Source organism: Babylonia areolata, chromosome 24, assembly GCF_041734735.1.
Source record: "Babylonia areolata isolate BAREFJ2019XMU chromosome 24, ASM4173473v1, whole genome shotgun sequence".
In the NCBI taxonomy this organism is placed as follows: Eukaryota; Metazoa; Mollusca; class Gastropoda; order Neogastropoda; family Buccinidae; genus Babylonia; species Babylonia areolata.
The window spans coordinates 45,704,332-45,727,366 of record NC_134899.1 but is presented as its reverse complement, the minus strand read 5'-3'; the positions used below and the strand labels follow the sequence as shown (position 1 = coordinate 45,727,366).

The 23,035-nt window shown below is 41.2% G+C and overlaps 2 protein-coding genes across 5 annotated transcripts in view; one reads left to right on the top strand and one right to left on the bottom strand.

The window, feature by feature from the left end:
• Positions 1-10,770: 10,770 nt before the first annotated feature.
• LOC143298533 (uncharacterized) lies at positions 10,771-18,907 on the bottom strand. 2 transcript variants are annotated; one of them, XM_076611395.1, is made up of 4 exons: positions 18,798-18,907; positions 16,825-16,925; positions 15,790-15,887; positions 10,771-13,678 (listed from the first exon to the last, which is right to left on the bottom strand). In XM_076611395.1, coding segments are annotated over exons 1-4 (726 nt in total). In that variant the 5' UTR covers positions 18,800-18,907; the 3' UTR covers positions 10,771-13,153. The 2 variants fall into 2 exon arrangements, with proteins under 2 accessions (XP_076467510.1, XP_076467511.1); XM_076611396.1 differs by lacking the exon at positions 18,798-18,907 and adding an exon at positions 18,311-18,430.
• LOC143298531 (asparaginyl-tRNA synthetase-like) overlaps positions 18,835-23,035 on the top strand; it is a 24,947-nt gene continuing 20,746 nt past the window's right edge. The window contains exons 1-2 of one of the 3 annotated variants that reach the window (XM_076611392.1): positions 18,835-19,140; positions 22,710-22,813. In XM_076611392.1, the coding sequence (XP_076467507.1) occupies positions 18,940-19,140; positions 22,710-22,813 (305 nt within the window). In that variant the 5' untranslated portion in view covers positions 18,835-18,939. The remainder of the gene's footprint in view (positions 19,141-22,709; positions 22,814-23,035) is intronic. The other 2 variants (XM_076611391.1, XM_076611393.1) reach the window with 2 other exon arrangements.

Genomic DNA, 23,035 nt, shown 5'->3' with positions numbered 1-23,035 from the left:
GATGTAGAAGAGGTATGGAACACCTTTACAGATGCTGTGTACACAGCAGCAGCTGACACACTCGGCTTTGTACAGAGGAGCCACAAAGACTGGTTTGACGAGAACGACTCTGGAATCTCCAAGCTCCTGAACACACTGCATATACGGCATCAGGATCACATTTCCGATAAAGACTGCCAGAGGAAGAAGAACCAGTTCTTGCAAACCAAGCAACACGTACAGAAGAGGCTGCGTGAGATGAAGAACACCTGGTGGGAGAGAAAGTCCGAAGAGCTTCAGTCCGCTGCTGATGCTCACGACATGAAGACCTTCCATGATGGTCTCCGAGCTGTGTATGGGCCGAAAGTCACAGGATCAACTCCTGTCCGAGCCTTGGACCAGACCACCCTCCTGACAGACAAGAAAGACATCCTTGTCCGCTGGGCAGAGTACTTCAACACTCTCCTCAACAGGGACTGGTCCATATCTGACGAGGTAATTGCAGCCCTCCCACAGCTACCAGTCAATGACTCGCTAGCTGCCCCTCCCACCAAGGCCGAGACCCGGAAGGTCCTGAAGCTGACAACGTCAGGAAAAACACCAGGAGCGGATGGAATCCAGGCTGACATCTACAAGTATGGAGGCGAAGTGCTGACAGACAAGCTGACCGCCCTGTTCCAGTCTATCTGGGAGAGAGGGGAGGTCCCCTAGGATTTCAATGATGCTTCAATTGTCCACATTTACAAACGGAAGGGAAACAAAACATCCTGCGATAGCCACCGTGGAATCTCTCTCTTCTGCATCGCTGGAAAGATCTTTGCCCGCATCATACTGAACAGACTGGTTGACCATGTCTCCAACACAGTCATCCCTGAAGCACAGTGCAGCTTCCGCTCAGGCAGAGGAACATGTGACATGGTGTTTGCCGTACGCCATATGCAAGAGAAGTGCCGTGAGCAGAACAAGGAGCTCCACATGGTCTTTGTAGACCTGACTAAGCTAAGGCCTTCGATACGGTGAACTGCCGTGGTCTGTGGAAGATCCTCCTAATGTTCGGCTGCCCAGAGAGCCTAATCCAGCTGATTGCGTCATTACACGATGGCATGCAGGCGAGAGTACAGGAAAATACTGACATGTCGGATCCACTCCCTGTGGTAAATGGAGTGAAGCAGGGCTGCGTCCTGGCACCCACACTGTTCATTCTCTTCTCTGCCATGCTGATTGACACTTTCCAAGACTGTGACCAGGGCATCTACATTCAGTTTCGCACAGATGGCAAACTTTTCAACTTGTGGCGACTCCACGCCAGGTCCAGGGTGTTTGAGGCACTGTTGAGAGAGTTCCTCTTCGCTGATGACTGCACGCTTGCTGCACACACCCATGAGGACATGCAGTTCATTATGGACAGGTTCTCAACCTCCTGCAGGCGCTTTGGACTCACCATCAGCCTCAGCAAGACCGAGTCCATGTACCAAGCAGCTAGCTCACAGAACGCCAGTGCCTCCCCCCCCACCTGCAATCAAGATCGATGGCATAGAATTCAAGTCAGTCGACAAGTTTTGCTACCTGGGCTGCACCCTATGCAGCAACGGAGCCCTTGATGCAGAAGTGACGCTGCGCATCGCCAAGGCCAGCTCCGCCTTTGGCAGACTCAACAACAGGCTGTGGAACAACAAAGGTATCAGGCTCAGCACCAAAATCAAAACCTACAGAGCTGTTGTGCTGACCACCTTGTTGTACTGCTGTGAAACATGGACGACGTATCGCCGCCACATTCAACAACTTGAGCAGTTTCACCAGACATGCCTACGAAAGATCCTCGGCATAAAGTGGCAAGACAGGGTCTCCAACCTCCAGGTCCTAGAGAGGAGCGGCCTGTCCAGCATCGAAAGCCTGCTGATCCAGTGCCAGCTACGCTGGACAGGACACGTTGTCCGCATGACAGACAGCAGGATCCCGAAGATGCTTTTGTATGGCCAGCTGAAGGAAGGCCACCGCAAACTTGGAAGACCCTGCAAGCGCTTCAAGGACACCTTGAAGACAAACCTCAAAGCCTGTGACATAGAAATCGCTTCCTGTGAAACTGATGCCCTTGACCGCTCTCGCTGGAGGATGCTGTGCTCCAGTGGCATAAAGACGTTGAAAACAAGGGAACGCTGGCCATTTAGGAGAAACGTGAGCGAAGGAAGCAGGGCCGCAATTTCTGTAGACGTTTTCCCTTGCAACACATGTGGGAAGTGCTGCGCATCCAGAATCGGCATCTTCTCCCATATGAGGACACACTGACACTGACAGATGAGCCTGCCTGCCTACTCATCCGTCGGTCCTACGGGAGACTCCATCACATTATACCGCACCAGATTGCTTTTTCTGGCCTATCTGTCCTTATCTTCCTCGAACATTTCCGTGACCTGTTCTGTAACTGTCCATCTTTTCGTAACCCTTTTCCAGCATTTTCAATATCAGCTGGTTTTGGCTTTGTAGGGTAGCAACTATTTGCGTCATTGCATCAAGTTTTGTCTCTTGAGTGGCAAGGCGATCATCCGGGTTTACATTTTTCCCGAGTTCATCAGTGCATTTGGGACAGAACCACTTCACAGTGGGGGCACGAATTCTTGCCAGAAGGGAATACTCAGTGGCATCGAGTTTCAAGCAGCTGGCACACCGATCGCACTTAACTCCTTTTCTCTCTCCCAGCGTTTTGGAACACATCCTACAGGGAGCTGCTAGTTCGTCATCTGACGAAAGGAATTTTAAATGCGAGCCACTGGTAGACCCTGAACTTTTTCTTGGGTCCCTACCTCCCGTTTTCCGTTTGCTACCTGATGCCGCATTTATATGTTGACCGTCATGACTGACTGACTTCGCCAGTTGAGCCTTTCCGCCCTTGTGTTCACCATAATTATCAGGCAAAACTTAGCTGAAATTCAGTTTAAATACTGACAGAATATAAATCAAAGAAGAAGAAAAATCTTACCGTATTGCACACATGCAGTGGATCAGTGATGAAATGAAAACAACATTGAACAGTATCCAGAGATTAAAACGAAAGTGAACTGAATGGGTGATCACTGGCAAGTAAAAAAATGAAGATGAAAATTCACATCACAGTGACCAAACCTGAGGAAAACGTAACAAATCTACAGAAATCTGAACATTTCCTCCTGTACAACTGTAAACGAAACCAAGAACAATTGTCTCAATCAGATGGGTATAAATTTCCAAAGGCATCAGTGGAGGAAGAAAAACGAATTTTGTTTCTCTGGGACACTCGCGCATAACTGATTGACCTCGGTAGAGGCCGCCAGAACGAGCAAACAACAGGCTTCGCTTTTTCGAGTCTTTTTGCTTCATATTTTAGTTTTCTTAATGTATATACGATGGCATTTCATTGTACAGTGTTTGGTTGCAGCAACAGAGGCTATCAATTAAACTGAGAAATGGGGTACAGCAAACCGTGACTTGAAATCCATGACATTCCGCAGGGAGTTCCTGATCGAGTGCTTGTGTAATCCACCTTTCATGTCTTCAGCTTTGTAAAACGGTAAACAAGAAAAGAAAAAAGTTAATATATAAAGTTTCACCCAGTGCGCTCTTGGGAGGAAATAGTCTTGTGTTGTTTGTGTTACACGTGCCCACCAGACTACGTTGCGGCCGCTGGTTAAAAAATGTTCCTTTTCGGTAACCATTTCACTATTACGACGAATTTCGGTAAGGAGAAGTCCACAACAATCGTACGGTGATGTATGAAAACAACATGGAGAGAGATGCTTGTGTTTTGGCGATCGCGGAACAACTTCTCAATGATTCAGACGAATCAGAGCAAGACATTGATTCTGACCTTGAAGACGAGTATCGAGAAGAAGAACTCCATCTGTCTTTGATGATTAAGCAGAGCAAGCAAACTCTCAGTCAGCTTCTAGATAACTCTCGTGTCAGCAGATACTCTGAGGAAGTCGCAAGAGCCATGGACGACACAACATTCAAAACACACTTCGGAATGAATCGAGATACGTTCCATGTAGGTGTGTGTGTGTGTGTGTGTGTGTGCGCTCGTGCGCTCGTGTGTGCATGTTGACATGGACGTGTGTTTGTCATGTGTGTGGGGTGGGGGTGTTTGTGAGTGTGGATTGTGAGAGGGGAGTGTTTGTGTGTGTGGATTGTGGGAGTAAGGTGCAAGTGTAGAGCAGTGGACAAATATATGGGTGTGCTGTATTTGTTTGTTGGATCCACATATCATAGCGTGTGTGTGTGTAATTCTGTTGAGTGATAATTCATGCGTCTGTGTGATGTACAAATTTTGCTATTATTAGTGAGGATGTGTGTGCCCTGTGAAAATATGTGCAGAGGAGGAGGAGGGGCATGGAATGATGGATACAGTTGAAGCCACATATAACAAAGTCGGTTGTAACAAATGCCTGGTATAAATAAGCAAAAAGGTTAGTCCCCGCAAAAATCCTTTTTAACAAGATGAAAAATATGTTGGATGTAACAAAGTCGGATTAATGAAATGCTGTTTATAATGAAACTAATGGTTTTGGGTTCCCCAGCGGATGATCACGCCGGTTATAACGAAGCCGCTGCCTATAGTGAATCATATGTTCGGCCTTGTGAAGAGTTCAAGCCGGATACAGTGAAGTGGTTACTTTTGTGTTCGGGAATGATTGCTTGAAAATGGTTGGTTAGTTTGCTTTGATATTTATTACTTCATTTGATTACTGGCTGTTCTTAGGATATGAAGTGTTTGCATAGGCACTTGAAATATAGACCTTTCAATGTGTTGCTGTAAATAGAAATCACATGTTTATAAAATACATGTGTTTGACTTGCTGTTTCTCTGTAAGTTTGTTTCATTTTCTTACACAGCTTTACATACACATAGACCTTTAGATTAAAAGTTCACAGTATTTTTTATTGTATGTTTGTTGTGTGGTAAACGTCACCTCAGCAATTTGCAAGCAATAAAACCATATGCTAATGTCCTGTAAAGTGAGTGCCTGTGATTGTCGAAATAGAGTGGTTGATTCGGTTCAAACACTGTAGATGGAGGAGAGATAATAATAACAGTAATAATAATAATAATAATAGTATTAAAATAGCGCTGAATCTTGTGCAGAGACAAATCAAAGCGCTTTCGCACCAGTCATTCACAAGCATGCATAACTCTAAAACTGTAGAAACTAAAGACAAGGAAGGGCAGGCAAGGGAGGCTATTTTGGGAAGAGGTGGGTTTTAAGGCCAGACTTGAAAGAGCTGAGTGTGGAGACTGATGAAGCAAAAGAGGAAGTTCATTCCAACTGCAAGGTCCAGAGACAGAGAAAGAATGGTGGCCAGCAGTCGAGTGTTTGAATCTGGGTATGCGTAAACAGAGTGGATCCGAAGTTGATCGTAGTGAGCGAGATGGAGTGTAGAGGTGAAGGCAGCCGCAGAGATAGGAAGGGGCAGTTTTGTGAATGGATCTATAACATAGAGTGCTGATCCTGTACTTTATTCAGTGTGAGACAGGGAGCCAGTGGAGATGTTGCAAAAGAGGAGTGATGTGCTTAGATCTTTTCTTTCTGAGGATGAGTCAGGCAGCAGAGTTTTGTATGCACTGAAGGGACTGAACGGATGAAGCAGGCAAACCAGACAATAGAGAGTTACAGTAGTCAAGGTGAGAGAGAATGAGAGAAACGACAAGTCTAGATGTTGCATCAGTTGGGGTAGTTGGGGGGTTCAGATAAAGTGTAGGCAGAAGGAAGAGGAGTCTTTTTTGCAGTTCCAAGAAGATTTGACATGACAGAGTAAAGAGATTTGGTGAATGTGGCATCGAGAACTTGAGAAGAAAAGAAGTTTGTTTTTGTTGATGAGATCATATGTTTGACTTTATTTGTTTTCGGAATATTTGATTATGGACTTGCAGTTTTGTTGATCGCCATCGTCTTTCCAGTTGGCGACGTTTGTGTTTTGCAAGTCGAAATGTCTTGCGTGTACCATGGGGCGGAGGGTCTGTCAGGGAGCATGCAGGTAGTGGGGGGTGCATGTTCATTCAGCAGTTGAGAGAGGACAGTGTTGTAATGAGTGGATACGTTGGTATGGGAAGAAATTTTGGAAAGGCGTTCAGCAGCTTGAGAAGAAAAAGTGTTAATGTTGATGGATTTCAGGTTGCGACAACAGACAAGTAACAAATTTTTTGGTTCTGGTAGGTTTTGAAATATTAAGCAAGAATATAACAGCAGAATGGTCGGAAGAAAGTTTGTCAGTCACAGTCACTGATGCAACCATGGCATCAGAGTCACGTGCGATGAGCCAGTCCAACATATGGCCAGATCTGTGTGTTGGTTCTGTAATGAACTGAGAGAGAGAATGAGTGGACAGAGATAGACATAGGCGTTTGACATCAGTGGAAGTCTGGTTGTCGAAATGAAAATTGAAATCTCCAAGGATAATAAGTTTGCCAGAACGAAGGTTGTAGTAATCAAGTAGTGTTAGGAACTCATCGTGAAACTGAGAAGACGTTAGGTTATTTTTACGACTAGGAGGAGGACGATAGAAACGACAGAAGATGATTGAGAGATGCTAGAGGGACTAGGGTGGGGTGAAGGGGAAGGAAGATGTCAGGCTTTGGTTTCATAGATAGGCCATTTCATCATGGTGCACATTGCAAAGGTCTTTTGCTAAAGCAAAAATTTGAAATCATTGAAGAAGTTGAAAGAGAAATTGATGGGGAAAAGAAAAAAAAAAAAATTATCATGTTCTTTTCAAGACTTTATTCAGACACTATTTTATTTTTGGTTATTGTGATATCTTGTCAAGCTGTGACTAGCACAAAATGCCCTCCAGTACAGCAGTCACTTAAGTTTATATTTCCATACCAGTGCATACCCCAATGACATAACAATATTAACCTTCACAGGCTATCGTGGGTCGTACACGACCCAGAAAGGTACAAAAACATAAATATCTCAGCCAATTCTTAACATTTTTCTACGAAATTTCAGAAATGCTTCCTACACCTAAAAGGCCAACTTTTGCCAAAAAAAAAGAAAGAAAAAATTCATTAATTAGTTAATGAGTAATTAAAGATGGTGTTTTGACTACACACGAACGCTTGTGTGGGTCGTGTATGACCCATGTTTTTTAAAGAGGAAAAAACATGGTCACCCCTCAAAAGCTCGAGTGGGTCATGCACTACCCATACCTTTTTAACAGTGATTTCAGAAGGCATAATTTGCAATTAGTGAAGGAAAAGAAGTCTTACTTTCAATAGCCTCACTACCCCACTACTCTCCCACAACCCCCCCCCCTCCCCGCCCCGTCCCTTTCGCCTGTCTTCAGCTATAACCCCCTTCCATCCCTTTCTCTAACAGCATGTACCTGTGAGACTGAATATCTTTGATTGTGCGTGTATAGGATGCTATGACATGAGTCATCTCTCTCTCTCTCTCTCGCTGTCTGTCTGTCTCTCTCTGTGTCTTAGTTCTCTCTCTCTGTGTCTCAGTCTCTCTCTGTGTCTCAGTCTCTCTCTCTCTATCTCTGTGTGCATAAGTAGGGATTGTATGTATGTGCGTGTGGTGTTATGCATTTGTGTGTGTGATCGGTTGTGCGTGCGCGCGCGCGCACACGCGCGCGTGTGTGTGTATGTGCGTGTGTGTGAATGCACGAGCATATGTTTCTTCTGAGTGTTTGTGTTTGTGTGAGCCTGTGTGTGCGTGTGCGAGCACATATACACGTGTGTAATCAGTTGTTACGATATGTTTTCCTTTTCTATATTTTGTTGTAAGCTTTGGAGGAATATATAAGTTTTTGTCTCTTTGCAAAGTATGGGTCATACACGACCCACACAAGCTTTGGAGGAATATACAGGTTTTTGTCTCTAAAAGGTATGGGTTGTGGACGACCCACATGAGCTTCCATGTATAGTCAAAAGCGACAGCGGTATGGGTCGTGGACGACCCACATGAGCTTCCGTGTGCAGTCAAAAGCGACAGCCAGCGAAGGTTAAACAGTAAATGAACAGTGCAGAAATCCCCTCCTTTCCACCTCCTGCTATCAAATTGTGGTGTTGAAGTCTTCAGAATAATACAAATGAATTTTGTTTGCCTGTTTACTTATTATTGGCTCCAAACCTAAGCCTTCAAATTGCAATGCAGGCCTATGTGATTTGTTCACATTAATGTGTAAAATTGTAACCATATTTTAAAAAGAAAGTTTTGAAATCATTTTTATTAAAGCACATGATAGCCTAGGATATGAGCTTGATTACTGCCCATGTGTGCAGGCACGCATATGTGTGTATGTGTGTGTGAGGAAGAGAGAGAGAAACAGGACATGCTGGATGTAATGAAGCAACCTTATAGAAATTTGTTATAACTGGCGTGTTGGATGAAATGAAAGCTTGATATAACGAAGTAATTTTGAATGTCCCTGGTGATTCGTTTTAAGCGGCTTCATATGTGTTGTGTGTTTGTGTGTGATATACATATATATATATATAACATAGATATATATATGGGGGGGCCGGGGAGGGGGGGGGGTGCTCATCAGTGGACAATTTGGCCTTGGTGTCTTTGAGACTGTAAATTAGTATGTGAGTATTATGTATTGTGTGTGTGTGTGTGTGTGTGCTTATATGTAGTTGTGCACAAGTTAGCTGTTTGATTTTCAGTTATTTCCTACGGCATGTTTATATCCAAAGTCGAGACACACAAACAAGCACATGCACACTTGCCCACATACACTCTCACCCACACACACACCCATACCCTTCCATCCCTGTCCCTCCCACACCTCATCATATGCACAGAGAAATTTATGTCCATGTGCATGAATGCACACATACACACTGAAAATACACATGTATGCATCTGTACAGTAGTCCAGTACTGTTCTTACCTGCTCTGGTGTGTTTGCAGGTGGTCCGTGGCCATTTACATGGAAAAGTCCCAGAAAAGTATGTGGATCTCGACACCCAGCTTATGTGTGCTCTGTGGATGTTAGGAACACAGGACTCATACAGAAGTACTGCGGAGCGCTTCAACCTGAGTAAAGGCACAGTGCACTTCATCGTAATGAGACTGTGTAAGGAACTGGCTGCCATGGCAGACAGCTTCATCTGCTGGCCTTCGGCAGATCAGCATGCATCGGTAGCAGCCAAGTTCCAGGAGAAGGCAGGGTTTCCTGGTGTCACCGGCTGTGTGCATGATATTTGTATCAAAATCAAGGAACCGCCAAATGCTGATCCTGACAGCAGTTCCAGTTTTCATGTGCAGGTACAAGGAGTGTGCAATGCGGACATGAAGTTCACATTTGTGCGTATGTGGCATCGAGGATGTGCAAGTGATGTTTATGAAGACAGTGAGCTTGTTCAGTTGACTCACAAAATTGGAAAACAGTACCACATTTTGGGTGATTTGACATATCCTTTGAACACATATTTGTTGACACCATATCAAAGCAGTGACCACCTTATGGAGTGGCAAGAGAAATATAATCACATTCACAAACTGACCCATGTGCAGATTGAACATGCTTTTGCACAGCTGAAGATCAGGTTCTGGCGTCTAAAATCTCTGGACATGTCTTTGAAGGACAAAGTGGCAGACGTCATATTAACTTGCTGTGTGCTTCACAACATCATTCTGGACCATGAAGGGCCACTGGAGATGACCTACAGTGAGATGAGAGACATGATAGGACAAGATAGTCATGGCCCAGTGCCTTACCATCAGCAACATGGGAACCCAAGTGCAACTTCAAAGCGAGAAAAAATTGCTCGCAAATTGTGCTGAATGTGATAGCAGCGAATCGAAACTTTGATGAAAGTGGTAGTCTTGACTATAATTTAAAATGAGTAAAATTAATTTGGGTAGTAATTAAACAGAGAAAAATAATATCAACAAAATGAATGTTCACGTTATCTCCAAACTAACAATGTGCAGACTTCTAGAAAATGCAGAAGTTTTTATTGGCCTTCCTGAAAACAGTAGACTGAAGAAAGTTTAGCAACATCATGGCCAAGATTAGCGGAGATGGATGGCGATGTTTGTGAGCACTGTGGCAAAGCAGAAGCAGTGTGTTTGGGAGGTGGGGTTGGGGCCTGGGTATCTGTGAGAGTACTAATTGTGCATTGCATCTGAGTGTGTTTATGTGGACAGCAAGTGGACCTGCGTCTTATGCATTTGTGGGATTTACATATGTCTTGTCTATGCATGTGTAACTTACCACTGAGTGATACTTTATGTGCTTGTGAGACATATAGTATACATGTGTACAAGCATGTACCAGTACATATACATTTGTATATATGTATATTACTTTGTGAATAAAAATACATATGTGTGTGGAAGGAAGGCCTTGGATTGTACGCCTGTTGATGGAAGGGGCCACCTGGCTGCCGAGGAGACCACAAATTAGTGCAAAAATGTACTTCATGTATCTCTGTGTGTGTACAAGTGTCAGTGTAAGTTTGCTGAATGAGGCCCATTGTTTGTTGTTTGCTGTTGAGAAAAGAGTAAAAAGGAATAAATTTATATAAGTAAAAGATGGTAAACAAAATCATACTTATTATGTTTGTATGTATATATTCAATTATTTATTGAAACTACAAATGTTAATGATAATGAGTGTGTGTGAAAGGAACACTTTAAAATTCATGCAATGAAATGTTGTGAAAGGCTTCTGTTGTGACATATGTCATTGTGTGTGGCGTGTATTTTGTAATAATTCTTAATTTCCAGTTTGAGATATGTTTCCACAATGAATTAAAGCAAAAACACAACAATGCAGAATCTGTTGATCAGTTTACTTTTCTTTGGTTGAAATGTTGGGCCTGTTTAACATATAAGTACTACTTCAAGTGATGCAAGCATCTGTCTACAGATGGGGGCAATTACATTCTGATCAAACTCAGCCGCCAGTGAAAGTTCACATCATCATCATAACAGATGATATGATGAATGGTGTTTGTATATATATCACATTTCTGTCTGATTTGTCAAGGTAAACACAGACTCAATGCGCTAGCATTTGTCCATTCACATGCAGCCATGCCTGTAAATGACAAAACACACTCAACCATACATATGCACACATCCATGAGCAGAAAACAGCTCAAATAAACTTTGGAGAAAAATATCACTTGTTTTCCTGCATCCTCTTACTGGCACAGTTACCATGCCACTCATCTCATACAGATCTCCCAGCTGCTGTCATGCCCAGGCTTGTGTTGCTTTTCTAATTCAGAACTCCACAGGGATAGATCTAAATCAATGTTAGGTTTACAAGAGGACATCTATCAAGGGTACGCTGCTTTCTACAGCTTACAGGGATATTAACGCCATTAAAGAACCCATGGCAGTGTCATAGTAAAATTCATCCTAGTGATATACGTGTGTGTGTGTGTGTGACTGAAGCCTGACCAAAAGATGAGTGCCTAAAGACGGGTCTCATTTGGCTCTACCCAGGTTGGTAGCCTGCTTTGTGTTGTGCAAATGATTCTGTAAAGCACTCAGCCTAATACAGCTTTGTCTCTGACCAAGGATAGGTGCCATATAAGTATCCATATCAATCAATCGAAAAAAACAACAAAAAACCCCAACCCAAAAATTGATTGTGTGCTGATTCAGTAGAATGATTGTTTTATCACAGAGCCAGGCTTTGCAAGCATCCTTTCAGGGGTGGACAATGCCCTAAACCCACCAGTATGGATCCCCTTAATCTGCTGCCAATGAAGACTTTCTCACAAATTCACCTCAGGTAGGGAGTGCAGGGAAATTCAAAACTTGGGTCATCACTGGGTGCAATAGCCCAGTGGTTAAAGCGTTGGACTTTCAATCTGAGGGTCCCGGGTTCGATTCTCGGTTACAGTGCCTGTTGGGTAAAGGGTGGAGATTTTTCAACATGTGTGCAGACCTGCTTGTGCCTGAACCCCCTTTGTGTGTATACACTCACAGAAGATCAAAATATGAACATTAAAGATCCTGTTATCCATGTCAGCGTTTGGTGACATAGGGAAATGAGCATACCCAGCATGCACACCTCAGAAAACAGAGTATGACTGCCTACATGGCAGGGTAAATAAACAAAAAAACTGGTCATACATGTAAAATTTTACATGTCTGAGTGTGTATGCATACATGACTAAAACCTGACTGAATGACACAGGAAATGAATGATGATCTTCCCAGGTAGGCAGCCTGTTGTGCAAATGACCCCATGTTTGTAAAGCTCTTAGAGATTTGTCTCCCACCGAGGATAGGCACTATTAAAAAATTGTAATTAAAAAAAAAAAAAATCCATATCCATCATAATTTCAATGAGGTATACTAAAGCTTAAGGTTTCAAATTTTATACATCTTATGAAAGATGAGGTTGATGATTGTGAGATCCAGTTCGGTCTTTTTAGATTTCAAACTATGCAACAGGGTTTTATGCTTCAGATTGCGTGTGTGTGTGTGTGTGTATGTGCACAGTGTGTATGTGTGCGTGTGTGTGTGCGTGTGTGTGAAATATCACAGCATCGTGGAAGCCTGAGAGATGAAGATACCTGCAGTGTTGGTCAAGAATCTGGACTCTGTTAGTGAATATTTTGATGAACTTGGTGAAAAGAGTAATTTATGAATTATTCAAATTAGTCATATTCAAAATAACTTGTCACATGCTATGTTTATATATACAAAGATTTATGGGACCTGCCATTGCCCAAGATGTGACATATCACAAAGTAATTCTTCCTTCTTGAGGAAATTGAAATAAGGAATAAAAATTATTTGGAAATTAGCAGCATGGTCAAAACATCAAGATCAGAAGATGCCATTTAAGTTGGCCGGATGCATTCAGCCTCTTAATCATAATCAAATACATGAATGATCTGTAGAACTGAAAAGACTGTACCATGTTAAGGAGAACTTCATCTGATATCAACGCTTTTCCATTTTCTGTCATTACTAAGTATTTCAACTGTTGTTTCTTTCAATTTCAAGATCAATTGCATGTTTCATTATTTTGTGTAAAATAACACAAATAAAACCGAATAACCTGCAAGTCAATACAAAATAATGCAAAACTATGAGATATTTAATTTATTATGGTCATCAGTTTCCATTCAAATAGTAAGTTAAATTTCACATATATATGATACATGCACACACACATTTGCTCATTCATTAACTATATTATAATATATAACCAGTCTTCATTTTGCTTTTAGAATGCTGATCAGCTCCTCCATGATGCTGAGTTTCTTGCGCCCTAACTCCATTCGTTCTTCGTGCATCCTTCGTCGTTCTTCACGTCTTGTTTTCCACTCATCTTTCATTTCACTGAAGCATTTCATCCAGTCACTTTTCTTCCTTCCAGTCTTCATCTTTGTTGGGGATGTGTTTATTCTCTTTATCTTTTTCTTATCGTCATTTTCAATGAAAGTTTGTGGCGGGGAGTTTGGCGGAGGGGATGTGTGTGTGATGACACTGTCGTCAATGTGTTCATTAGTGAAGGCTGGTGATTCCTGCACTTCTCGTTTCTCACAGATGTATGGCTCCTCTTCCAAAGCTTCCGCCATCGCCTGGTAGTGAACCCAGGTACTGGGCTTGTCAGGATTGGCCCTGGCAGTCTTGGATTTTAAAAAGCTGGACTTGAGGCTCCTCCACTTGATGCTGCACTGGTCACTGGAGTACATGTAGCCCATGTCTCTCAGGTCTTTGGAGATGAGGCAGTAGACCTGAGGGAGAAACAAGACTGCGGGTGAAGACATTTCAATACCTCATGGTACAGTGGCTTGATTCAACTCAAACATCCACAGACCATGCTTTGCACAAGACATTTATGAGTTCTGACTGCTGAAAAAATTTTATGACTATGGACCAAAATTTCTCTCTCTCTCTCTCACACACACACACAAACATGTATCTCTCTCTCTCTATCATTGTATCAATGTAAACGGCAAAATTCATATACTATACAGAATTTTACACATAAACGGCATGTTTGACATTGTATTACCTATCTCTCACACTGACAGACCCCAGCTTACAAATGCATACTGTAGTATGTGGAGTGATCGCCCAGAGTTAATGCGTCCGCCTAGGAAGCGAGAGAATCTGAGTGCGCTGGTTTGAATCACGGCACAGCCACCGATTTTTTCTCCCCCTCCACTAGACCTTGAGTGGTGGTCTGGATGCTAGTCATTTGGATAAGATGATAAACCGAGGTCCTGTGTGCAGCATGCACTTAGCGTACGTAAAAGAACCCACGGCAACAAAAGGGTTGTTCCTGGCAGAATTCTGTTGAAAAAAATCCACTTTGATAGGAAAAACAAATGAAACTGCACGCAAGAAAAACACACACACAAAAAAAGGGTGGCGCTGTAGTGTAGCGACGCGCTCTCCCTGGAGAGAGCAGCCCGAATTTCACACAGAGAAATCTGTTGTGATAAAAAGAAATACAAATACAAATTAAATACAAATACCAACTGTAAAACACTCAACCAAGATGCATGAACTCCAGAGAAGTTACCTTGTGCGCTAAAACCTAAGCAACCCCTTTCCTGTAACAGATATTGAGAATATTCAGCATCTGTCACATATACTTGGAAGAAACTCACATTTTTCATTTGACAATATAAGGGACATAAGTCAGAAGCATGTTGGATTGCCACTAATGATGCCAGGCAGAGACCAGAGTAAACTCAGTCCGAAACTTTTGGTTCCCATTCCTTTGTACACATGTATCTATCCTAAATGAGTATAAAAATATGAAATAAGGACATTGTTTAATAATAACAAAATTAAAAGATTAATCAAATGAAGGAGGACAGCAATGTTCATTTTTGTTTGAGATTCTGTAAGACTGTATCCACACTTTATATGCTTGCTGTGAAAAAAAAAAAAAAAATCCTGAGGCCAGTCACACCCTGAGATACACTGATAGAGAAAACTGCAGTAATATCATGAAATCTGGGGAGTCATTTTCCATTCATCCAGTGGGGGACAGGGGGTGAGAGATGATAGCAGTGCAGTCATGCTTCTATACAAGTCCACATGACACTCAAACTTGGAGCTGACCAGGGAACGAAAAATCACACCATCACTGGGTTTGACCCTTTGCCATCCAAGTCGTCATTGTGTCAAGCAAACGACTGCACCATAGCTAAAAAACAAAAAGATGAATAACATAAAAATAAATAAACAGTGCAAGACAGTTCCGCACCAGCAATAGATGATGTAGAGACTTGACCAGTAAACATCGCAAAAAAAACACGAACTTAACATATCCACTCCAATCTTCAAGCTTGAATGAAGAGCTCTTCCTAAGATCGTATGGTATCCCTCATCCTTCACAACTGATAATATATATTATTTATATTCTTCATGCCTACTGCAGATCTGGGACACACTGCTGCTTAATACCTGTTGGCCTTCTCTCTTTACAATTTTACAAGCCCAGTGTGAAAATAATATTTTCATTTATTTCTTCTTCATCAAATGGACATTTCTACATAATTCTAACTGTTTATCATACATAACAAACTTCTCAACAAAACTAAACTGGAATTCATTCCTTACAACAGAAGTTACCAGAGCTTCACATGGGTGGGTGAAAGCAGTGACCTCATGAGCCCTTGGTAAACTGAAACAAGGGTTCAAAAAACATTTTGTCATAGAATGTGAAACTAAGTGAGAGGACAAATGTGCAGGCCTGCAATGAAACTAGCAGGTGCCATTGAAAGAAACTGTGGGTGCCCACAATCATCATTCTGAAACCCTCTCTCTCTCTCTCTCTCACACACACACACACACACAGATATACACATATACACACACACACACTTACCTCCCTTGAAGGCATCTCTTTGAACTGTGGTTTGCGGGTCACCCAGCTTGCAATCAGGAGCTGTGTGGCAGCCATTGTCCAGTTGACATGTGACTTCTCTACAATACAGAACAAAAGAATGAAAACTGATGAACTCACATCATGCTTATATATTCTTAAATGACATACTAAAAGCTATGTCTGGTAAACTTATGGAACAAGAAGCACAACAACGACACATAGAAACAAAGAGGATGGGAATTACTCTCTCTTCACTTTAAAAAAAATTTTTTTTTTTACAGAAATAACTGAAAAGCTTCATATCCAAAGCTTGTAAATGAACAAAGAATGATACAAATGAAGAATAATACTAGTTCATACAGCTGTAATTAGCACAATACACCTGCAGGCTTTCTCTTTGGAATTCCACCTGGAACAGATAAGCAACAGAACCTTTTTTTTTTAACACACACACACACACACACACACAAAACAACACACACACACACACACACACACACAGAGCCCCATATGAAAATAGCACACACACACACACACACACACACACACAGGTTTCTAGTTGTTTATCATAAAAAATTATAGTGATACATTGATTTTCCAGAACACAAAATTAGAATTCATTTTCATTAAAGTTACAATCAGAAAGTAAAACAAATACACTTGCAGACAGAAAAAAGAGTTGGCACTGCACTGCAGTGACATGCTCTCCCTATGGAGAACAATCTGAATTTTTACACAGGGGGTGTAAAGTGTTGCGCCAAAAAATAACACTAATAGAATGTTAGCTAACACAAAACATGGTATATAAAAAATGAATAATAATACATAAAAGAAATGTGTGCTTATTGCAATGATTTGAAAGGTTTGATGGAATAACTTCCAATAATCATACATAAAAAATGGTAAATTTGTTACATGTATGATTTCCATATTACAAAATAAATGATGGAAAACAAAACACTATAAAGTCCAAAGTACAAAACGGATTACAAAGCACCAGGAAGTCCAAATTACAAAACAAATCATAACCTTAACCTTTGTCATATTCTGGTGCCACTGTAACTGTGACTGGATATCCTGATGATGTATCATTGGGTTTATAGGAAAACACCACACGCTCCCCGTCAGACCTGTCCCTGCACATTACCAACAAATATGTTAATGTGTACAACTGTGCCCACATACACAGACACACATATTATTTCACAAAAATACACTTTAACATATCTGACACTTAATTCAAGACAATGTGTGTGTGTGTGTGTGTGTGTGTGTGTGTGTGTGTGTGTGTGTGTGTGTGTGTGTGTGTACATATTCATCTTCATATCCCATTATCATGTGAAAAGACATTAGCTAATGCACTTTACATGTTCTGAGACATACTTTGTTGATGTGACCTTTTTTTTTTTTTTTTTACCATGTTTCAATATTTTTTTTTACTTAATTGGTATGACCTTTATGTGGATTGAGTGAGACATCAGTAAATTAGTTTTTGTAGTTTTGTTTTAATATACCTTTTAACATAATATTGCATTATTTGACTTATCTTAATAACTGACAAGTGATCAACACTAAATATAGTAAATTGGCCCAAGGGCTATATGTGCAACATGTTTTGATTTTAACTAAAACACTACAACTGTTGTATATTATAAAAACATTTTCAAACAGTTCATTTGTCCAACCCTCTCCTCTCTCAAAGAACCTAATTCCAGTCATAACACAATGTGACAATTAATGCCCTCTGACCAAAACCATGTGGGCAGATTTTTCTTCTGAACACAATGTTTCCTTTCATGATCAGAAAACATTTTTATTCATCACTATGATCTGTCTTTTTTTAGGTCTTAAAAAAAAGAAGAAGAAAAAAAGAACACCTTGATCTGTTCCCTGGTGACTGCAATATATTCACAGTGAATGTGGCTTAGTTATACAGTATTCATTTTTTTTAGCTTAAGTTTTTCATCACGTGCAAGAATACAAATGAAATTTTCAAACCTGGTTTGGTTATTTGCTGAGTAAACAATGTTGAAACATGTACTCTTAAGCAATGCAGCTATCAGCATGGAGGCAAAAGAGATCATGCTATAAATTTTTGAAAAAAACAACAAGAAGGCAACAACAACAACTGTTCTCAAATGAAACACACACACACACACACACACACACACACACTTGTATGTGAGCAAGGATGTATTGCTTGCATTCCAATTACACAGTGAATAGAAATATCCTGTTGTTTCAATTTTTCCTCCCTTTGCACTGTCTTAACATGGAAAACATTTTATTTCCTATCATTCAGCTGACAATGTTTGTATTTTCATTCATACTAATACTGCAACAATAAATTAATGACCAACAAAAGGCCACACATGTGCCACTTGTTGCAATGGCCAACTAATTAAAAAATTTATTTAAAAAAAAAAAATCATGTCACATAGCGCAACTGTTCCCATCCATTCAACTTTTCAAGACAGTTGATCAAGATCAAAATAATAATAAAGAAAGTAAAGTTAATCACCAAGTTATGTCATTTGTAGGTAATTTGTTATTTTTGTAGATTCGAACAACAATGTGTCAAACTGGTTGTGATGTTCGCGTGACGGCTGCGCACGACTGTGGCTATGACTGCGGAACAAATGCTGGTTGAACAAGGTCGAAGGCTACGCAATGCGGGCTGTTGATTTCAGTCTGTCAGGCCATACATAATATGGATAACTCCGTACTACATGATAAAAACATTTAAGAGATGTACTCTAAAAAAAAAATAAAAAGCTTTAATGGGTACTCAAGAACAGTCCGTCTGCTAATATCTTTCAATGTTGGGTCTGACGTGTATTTTTGCACTAAGTTGCAAATGTGTGTATATTTAGCAAACATTGTCATGTCATTCGGTTCACAGCTGATTGGCAGATTTTTAACCCTTTTTATGTACTCTAAAATTTTTCTCTAAACATTAAACCATTCTCTGTTATTGCAAACAAAAACTGAAAGAAACAACACCTTACATTCTCTCTGTCTCCTCAGAATGTGTAGTCTGCGGTCCTTCGAAGCAAGTGCGCTACGCTGGCTGACTGAACTGCAGATCAACACGTAACTTCGGGCACTCTGAACAAACTGCACTGCGCAAGTCACGCTGATCGTTCCAAAATGGCTGCGCCCGTGGGAAGGTTATTGTGTGTCAGTATGTGTCGGTCCGGTGCTGTACATGGAAGGCTACAGCTTCACAGACGGTACAGCAAGCAGGCTAACTTGAACATTTCGTCACTACTGAAAGACAAGAAAATGTGTGGATCAACCATATCTGTCACCGTGGGTCTCTTTCTCTCTCTGTCACACCCTCCCACAGTGGTGTGTGTGTTTGTGTGTGTCTCTGTGGAGTGTGTCACTGTGTGAATGTGTGAACTGTGTGTGATGTGTGTGTTCATGTGTCACTCTGTGTGTGTGTGTGTACATGTATGTACATGTGTGGTTGTGTGTGTTTACCCACTCTGTGTGTGTTTCTCACTAATCTCAGTGTGTATGTGTATCATAAACATTACATCTAGATCTGCAGAAACTTGCTCCCAACCCCTCCCTACCTCTAGTACCTATTGTCTCACATCAGGCCTAAGCACTAGCTCAGAGGACTGCTGTTGGTCAGCAAAGTGGAATGGTAGAAAATGTTCAGGATGGACCTGAACATGTATATATGTAGCGTGTTTTGGTAGACAACTCAAGCCAACACTGGTCATTTTAAAGAGGAAGGTTGCAGAACAGTTGAGATGCTTATCTGTCAATATATTATACAGAATTTGTGAGGGTCTGGGTTCGATCATCGCTTTCACCCTTTCTCACAAGTTTGAACAGAAAATCACACTGGGCTTCTGGTCATTTTGATGAGAGTAAACAGAAGTCCCGAATGCAGCACACTCATGGTGCACTGAAAAAGAACCCATGGCAAGAAAAGGGTCATCCTCTGACAAAATTTTATAAAAGAAATCCACTCTAATACTAGTAATAGACCTGTACACAGTACAGATACGCATGCACTCAAGGCCTCACTTAGTGTTGGGTTATGTTGGTGGTCGGGCATCTGCCTTGCATATGTGGTGCAGCATATTGGATTAGTTAAAATGCAGTGACTCCTTCTCGAGAAACTGAAACTGAAAGCGGTCATTTTGTGTCAGAATTGAGAAACCATAAAATGTATGATAAAACCAAACAGCTTCAAAGTGGCACACAGGCAACAGCTAATATTAGCATGCATTGAGCTTGAAGTGACAGTGATTTCTTGCTGCCACAGTGCTAGTGAGGAGCTGTCACACACACAAAAATGAAACATCCATTCCCATTCTCAATCCAGCAGAGGCACTGAAAGTTGACGTTGAGACCAGTGTGGACATGCTCTGCCTGCTTTTCATCTAGATCCCTTCTGAGTAACAGAGAAATATCTATAAATCAAGCTCCTGAACAAAAAGGTGACCATAAGACCTGCACAAACTACAGAGGGACAACGCTGCTGTCCATCCCTGGTAAAATCTTCATCCCAGTCCTGTTGAACAGAATGAAGGATGCTGTTGACCTCCATCTTCCAGATCAGCAAATTGGCTTTTGCAAGACCAGATCTTGCACTGACCAGACATCAGTGCTGTGCATTATCTTGGAACAGCAGCCGGAGTGGAACTCACCCCTCTATGTCAACTTCATTGACTATGACTAGTATGAGAAGGTATTCAACAGGGCAGTCAGACAGACCTTCTCAAAGCTGTTGAGACACTACAGTGTGCTGGAGATCATAAATATCATCCAGAACTTGTACGAAAGGATGACCTGCAGGGTGGTCCATGGCAGGCAAATCACAGAGGCCTTCTAAATAAAGACAGGAGTGAGGCAAGGATGCTTACTATTGCCGTTTCCATTCCTACTTGCAATCAACTGGATTATGAAGACCTCCACAACCCAGAAGCGAAATGGTATCCAGTGAACTCTTTAGACACAGCTGGACAACCTTGACTTTGCCAGTGACCTGACCCTCCTCTCCCACACCCAGCAACAGAGGAAAACACTAGCACTGTTGCAGAAATCTCAGCTTGCCTGGGTCTCAGCATCCACAAAGGGAAAAGCAAAATCCTCAGGTCAATTCAGCAAAGACAACACCCATCAAGCTGGAGGGCAAGGTGCTAGAAGATGTGGAGAGCTTCACTTACCTCAGCAGCATTATTGGCAAGCAGAGTGACATAAGAACCCAAATTTTCAAGGCTGAAGAATGTCTGGGGATCCAGAGATCTCACAGTCACTGAATTAGCATCAAGATCAGGATCTTCAACACACCACACTGAAGCCTGTCCTGCTGTAGGAGCAGAGACTGGAGAACCACTGTCACCTTTATGAAGAGAATCCAAGCTTTCATCAACACCTGCCTTGGAAGGATTCTTAAGATTCGCTGGCCAGAGAAAATAAGAAATAAAGCTCCATGGGAGTGAACAAGACAGCTGCCTGCTGATGGACAGCAGCGTTATCCCTCTGCAAGCCTGCATCCAGCACTGCAAGGCGAGCCATCACCTGGAACCCAAGTGTAAAGGGAAAAAAATTCAAGAAATATGTGGCACTACGACCTAGAGGGAAAGACCTGGGGACAGCTGGAGTGATTGATACAGGACCAGGATGGCTGGAGAACATTTTTCAGCAGCCTGTGTCCCAGGCAGGGCAACAGGTGTTGTGTATTCCATTCCCAAAGTGATGTGCATTCACACACACACAGAATACACAAATTGTTTATAATATATGTATTCATATCTCCTCTCTCTCTCTCTCTCTCTCTCTCTCTCTCTCTCTCATGAACACTCACAGTTACTGAGACTTACAGTTATACCTTCAGGTTATTAAGTATAGTTGAAATAGAAAGGGATTATTCCAGTTTACTGGGTTGGTTTAAACATATTTTCTGAAGACCCAGTTGAAAACATTGATGGACTGGTTTTAAATTGCTCTTTCAAACTCTTCCAGACCCAAATCTGTTACCACTTAATTATTATTAAATAGTAAATACAAGTGTAATCCTTCATTGCAAGGGGAAAAAGAAACACAAACAAACAAAAAACTAATGTAATTTCCAGTTCCTCAGTGGTCCAGCGAAACAGCTTATTACTAATTAGGCCACTCAGTTCAATTCAATTCAAAATACTTTATTGTCTGCTTCAATCAAAACAGAAAATTCTCTTTCAGCTCACTAAAAAATGGCCACCAGCAAATATAAAAAAGAAAACAAATGCATAATGACACACCCTTCCTTAATCACCACACACATATTATTATCATATTATCATGTAAAAAGAAAGACATTCGGTAAGAAACTACATTTTAAGATAGAGTGAAACAACTTTGTTGCATGCGTGCATACATATGTGTGTTTGCTCTGTGTGTGTGTGTGTGTGTGTGTGTGCACGTGTGTGTGAGTGTGAGTGCATGTGTGTGCATATTTCAATCATCATAAGAAAGGAAAATATTCAGTAGGATGATTATATCATTTTAAGAGACAAATGCTCTTGAATCAACAAATATCAAAAGGAAAAACGAATGAGCAACTGGCGTACCCTTTCTTGATCACAATGCACATATGTGTATATAATTAAAATTATCATGTAAAAAGGATACATTAAGGTAAGAGAAAATTATGTTTTAAGATGAAGTGAAAAAAGTAGACTTCAGTCCTTTATTGATTTAAAAGGAAAATATTGTTTAGTGTGCAATACTGACAGGCTGGATCTTGTTCACTAACACAGGCCAAAGCAGGTGTGTGGCCTTGTAGGTCCCAGTTTCCACATACCCAGCTTCAGAATAGAAGTTAGAATAGAATACTTTTTGGACTATTTTTGAAACTTTTATTACCTAATTGTGTTATATTTGTCAACTTTGAAATTTGAATTGTTTTTCTTCAGGGCTGGGTGAAAAGTGTTCGTCAGCAGAAGAACAACGTCTTCCTGCACATCAGTGATGGCAGTGGTCCTCAGCCTCTTCAGGTCATCACCTCACCAGACAGTCTGTAAGATGATATTTATATAAGACTACTAAGAGACTATTGATTTATTACTGTGTGAATCTGAAAGTGATTGAGTCAGGGATTAATGTACAAGTTAGATACAAGTGAAAAAATGAACGAGATACTGAAAGAAAGAACTTATCATGAAGCCAGTCTCTTGGAAAATAATTCATATCGAAGAAAATCTCTGTCACTGTGTTGGTCAATTGATGTATCTTACACAGT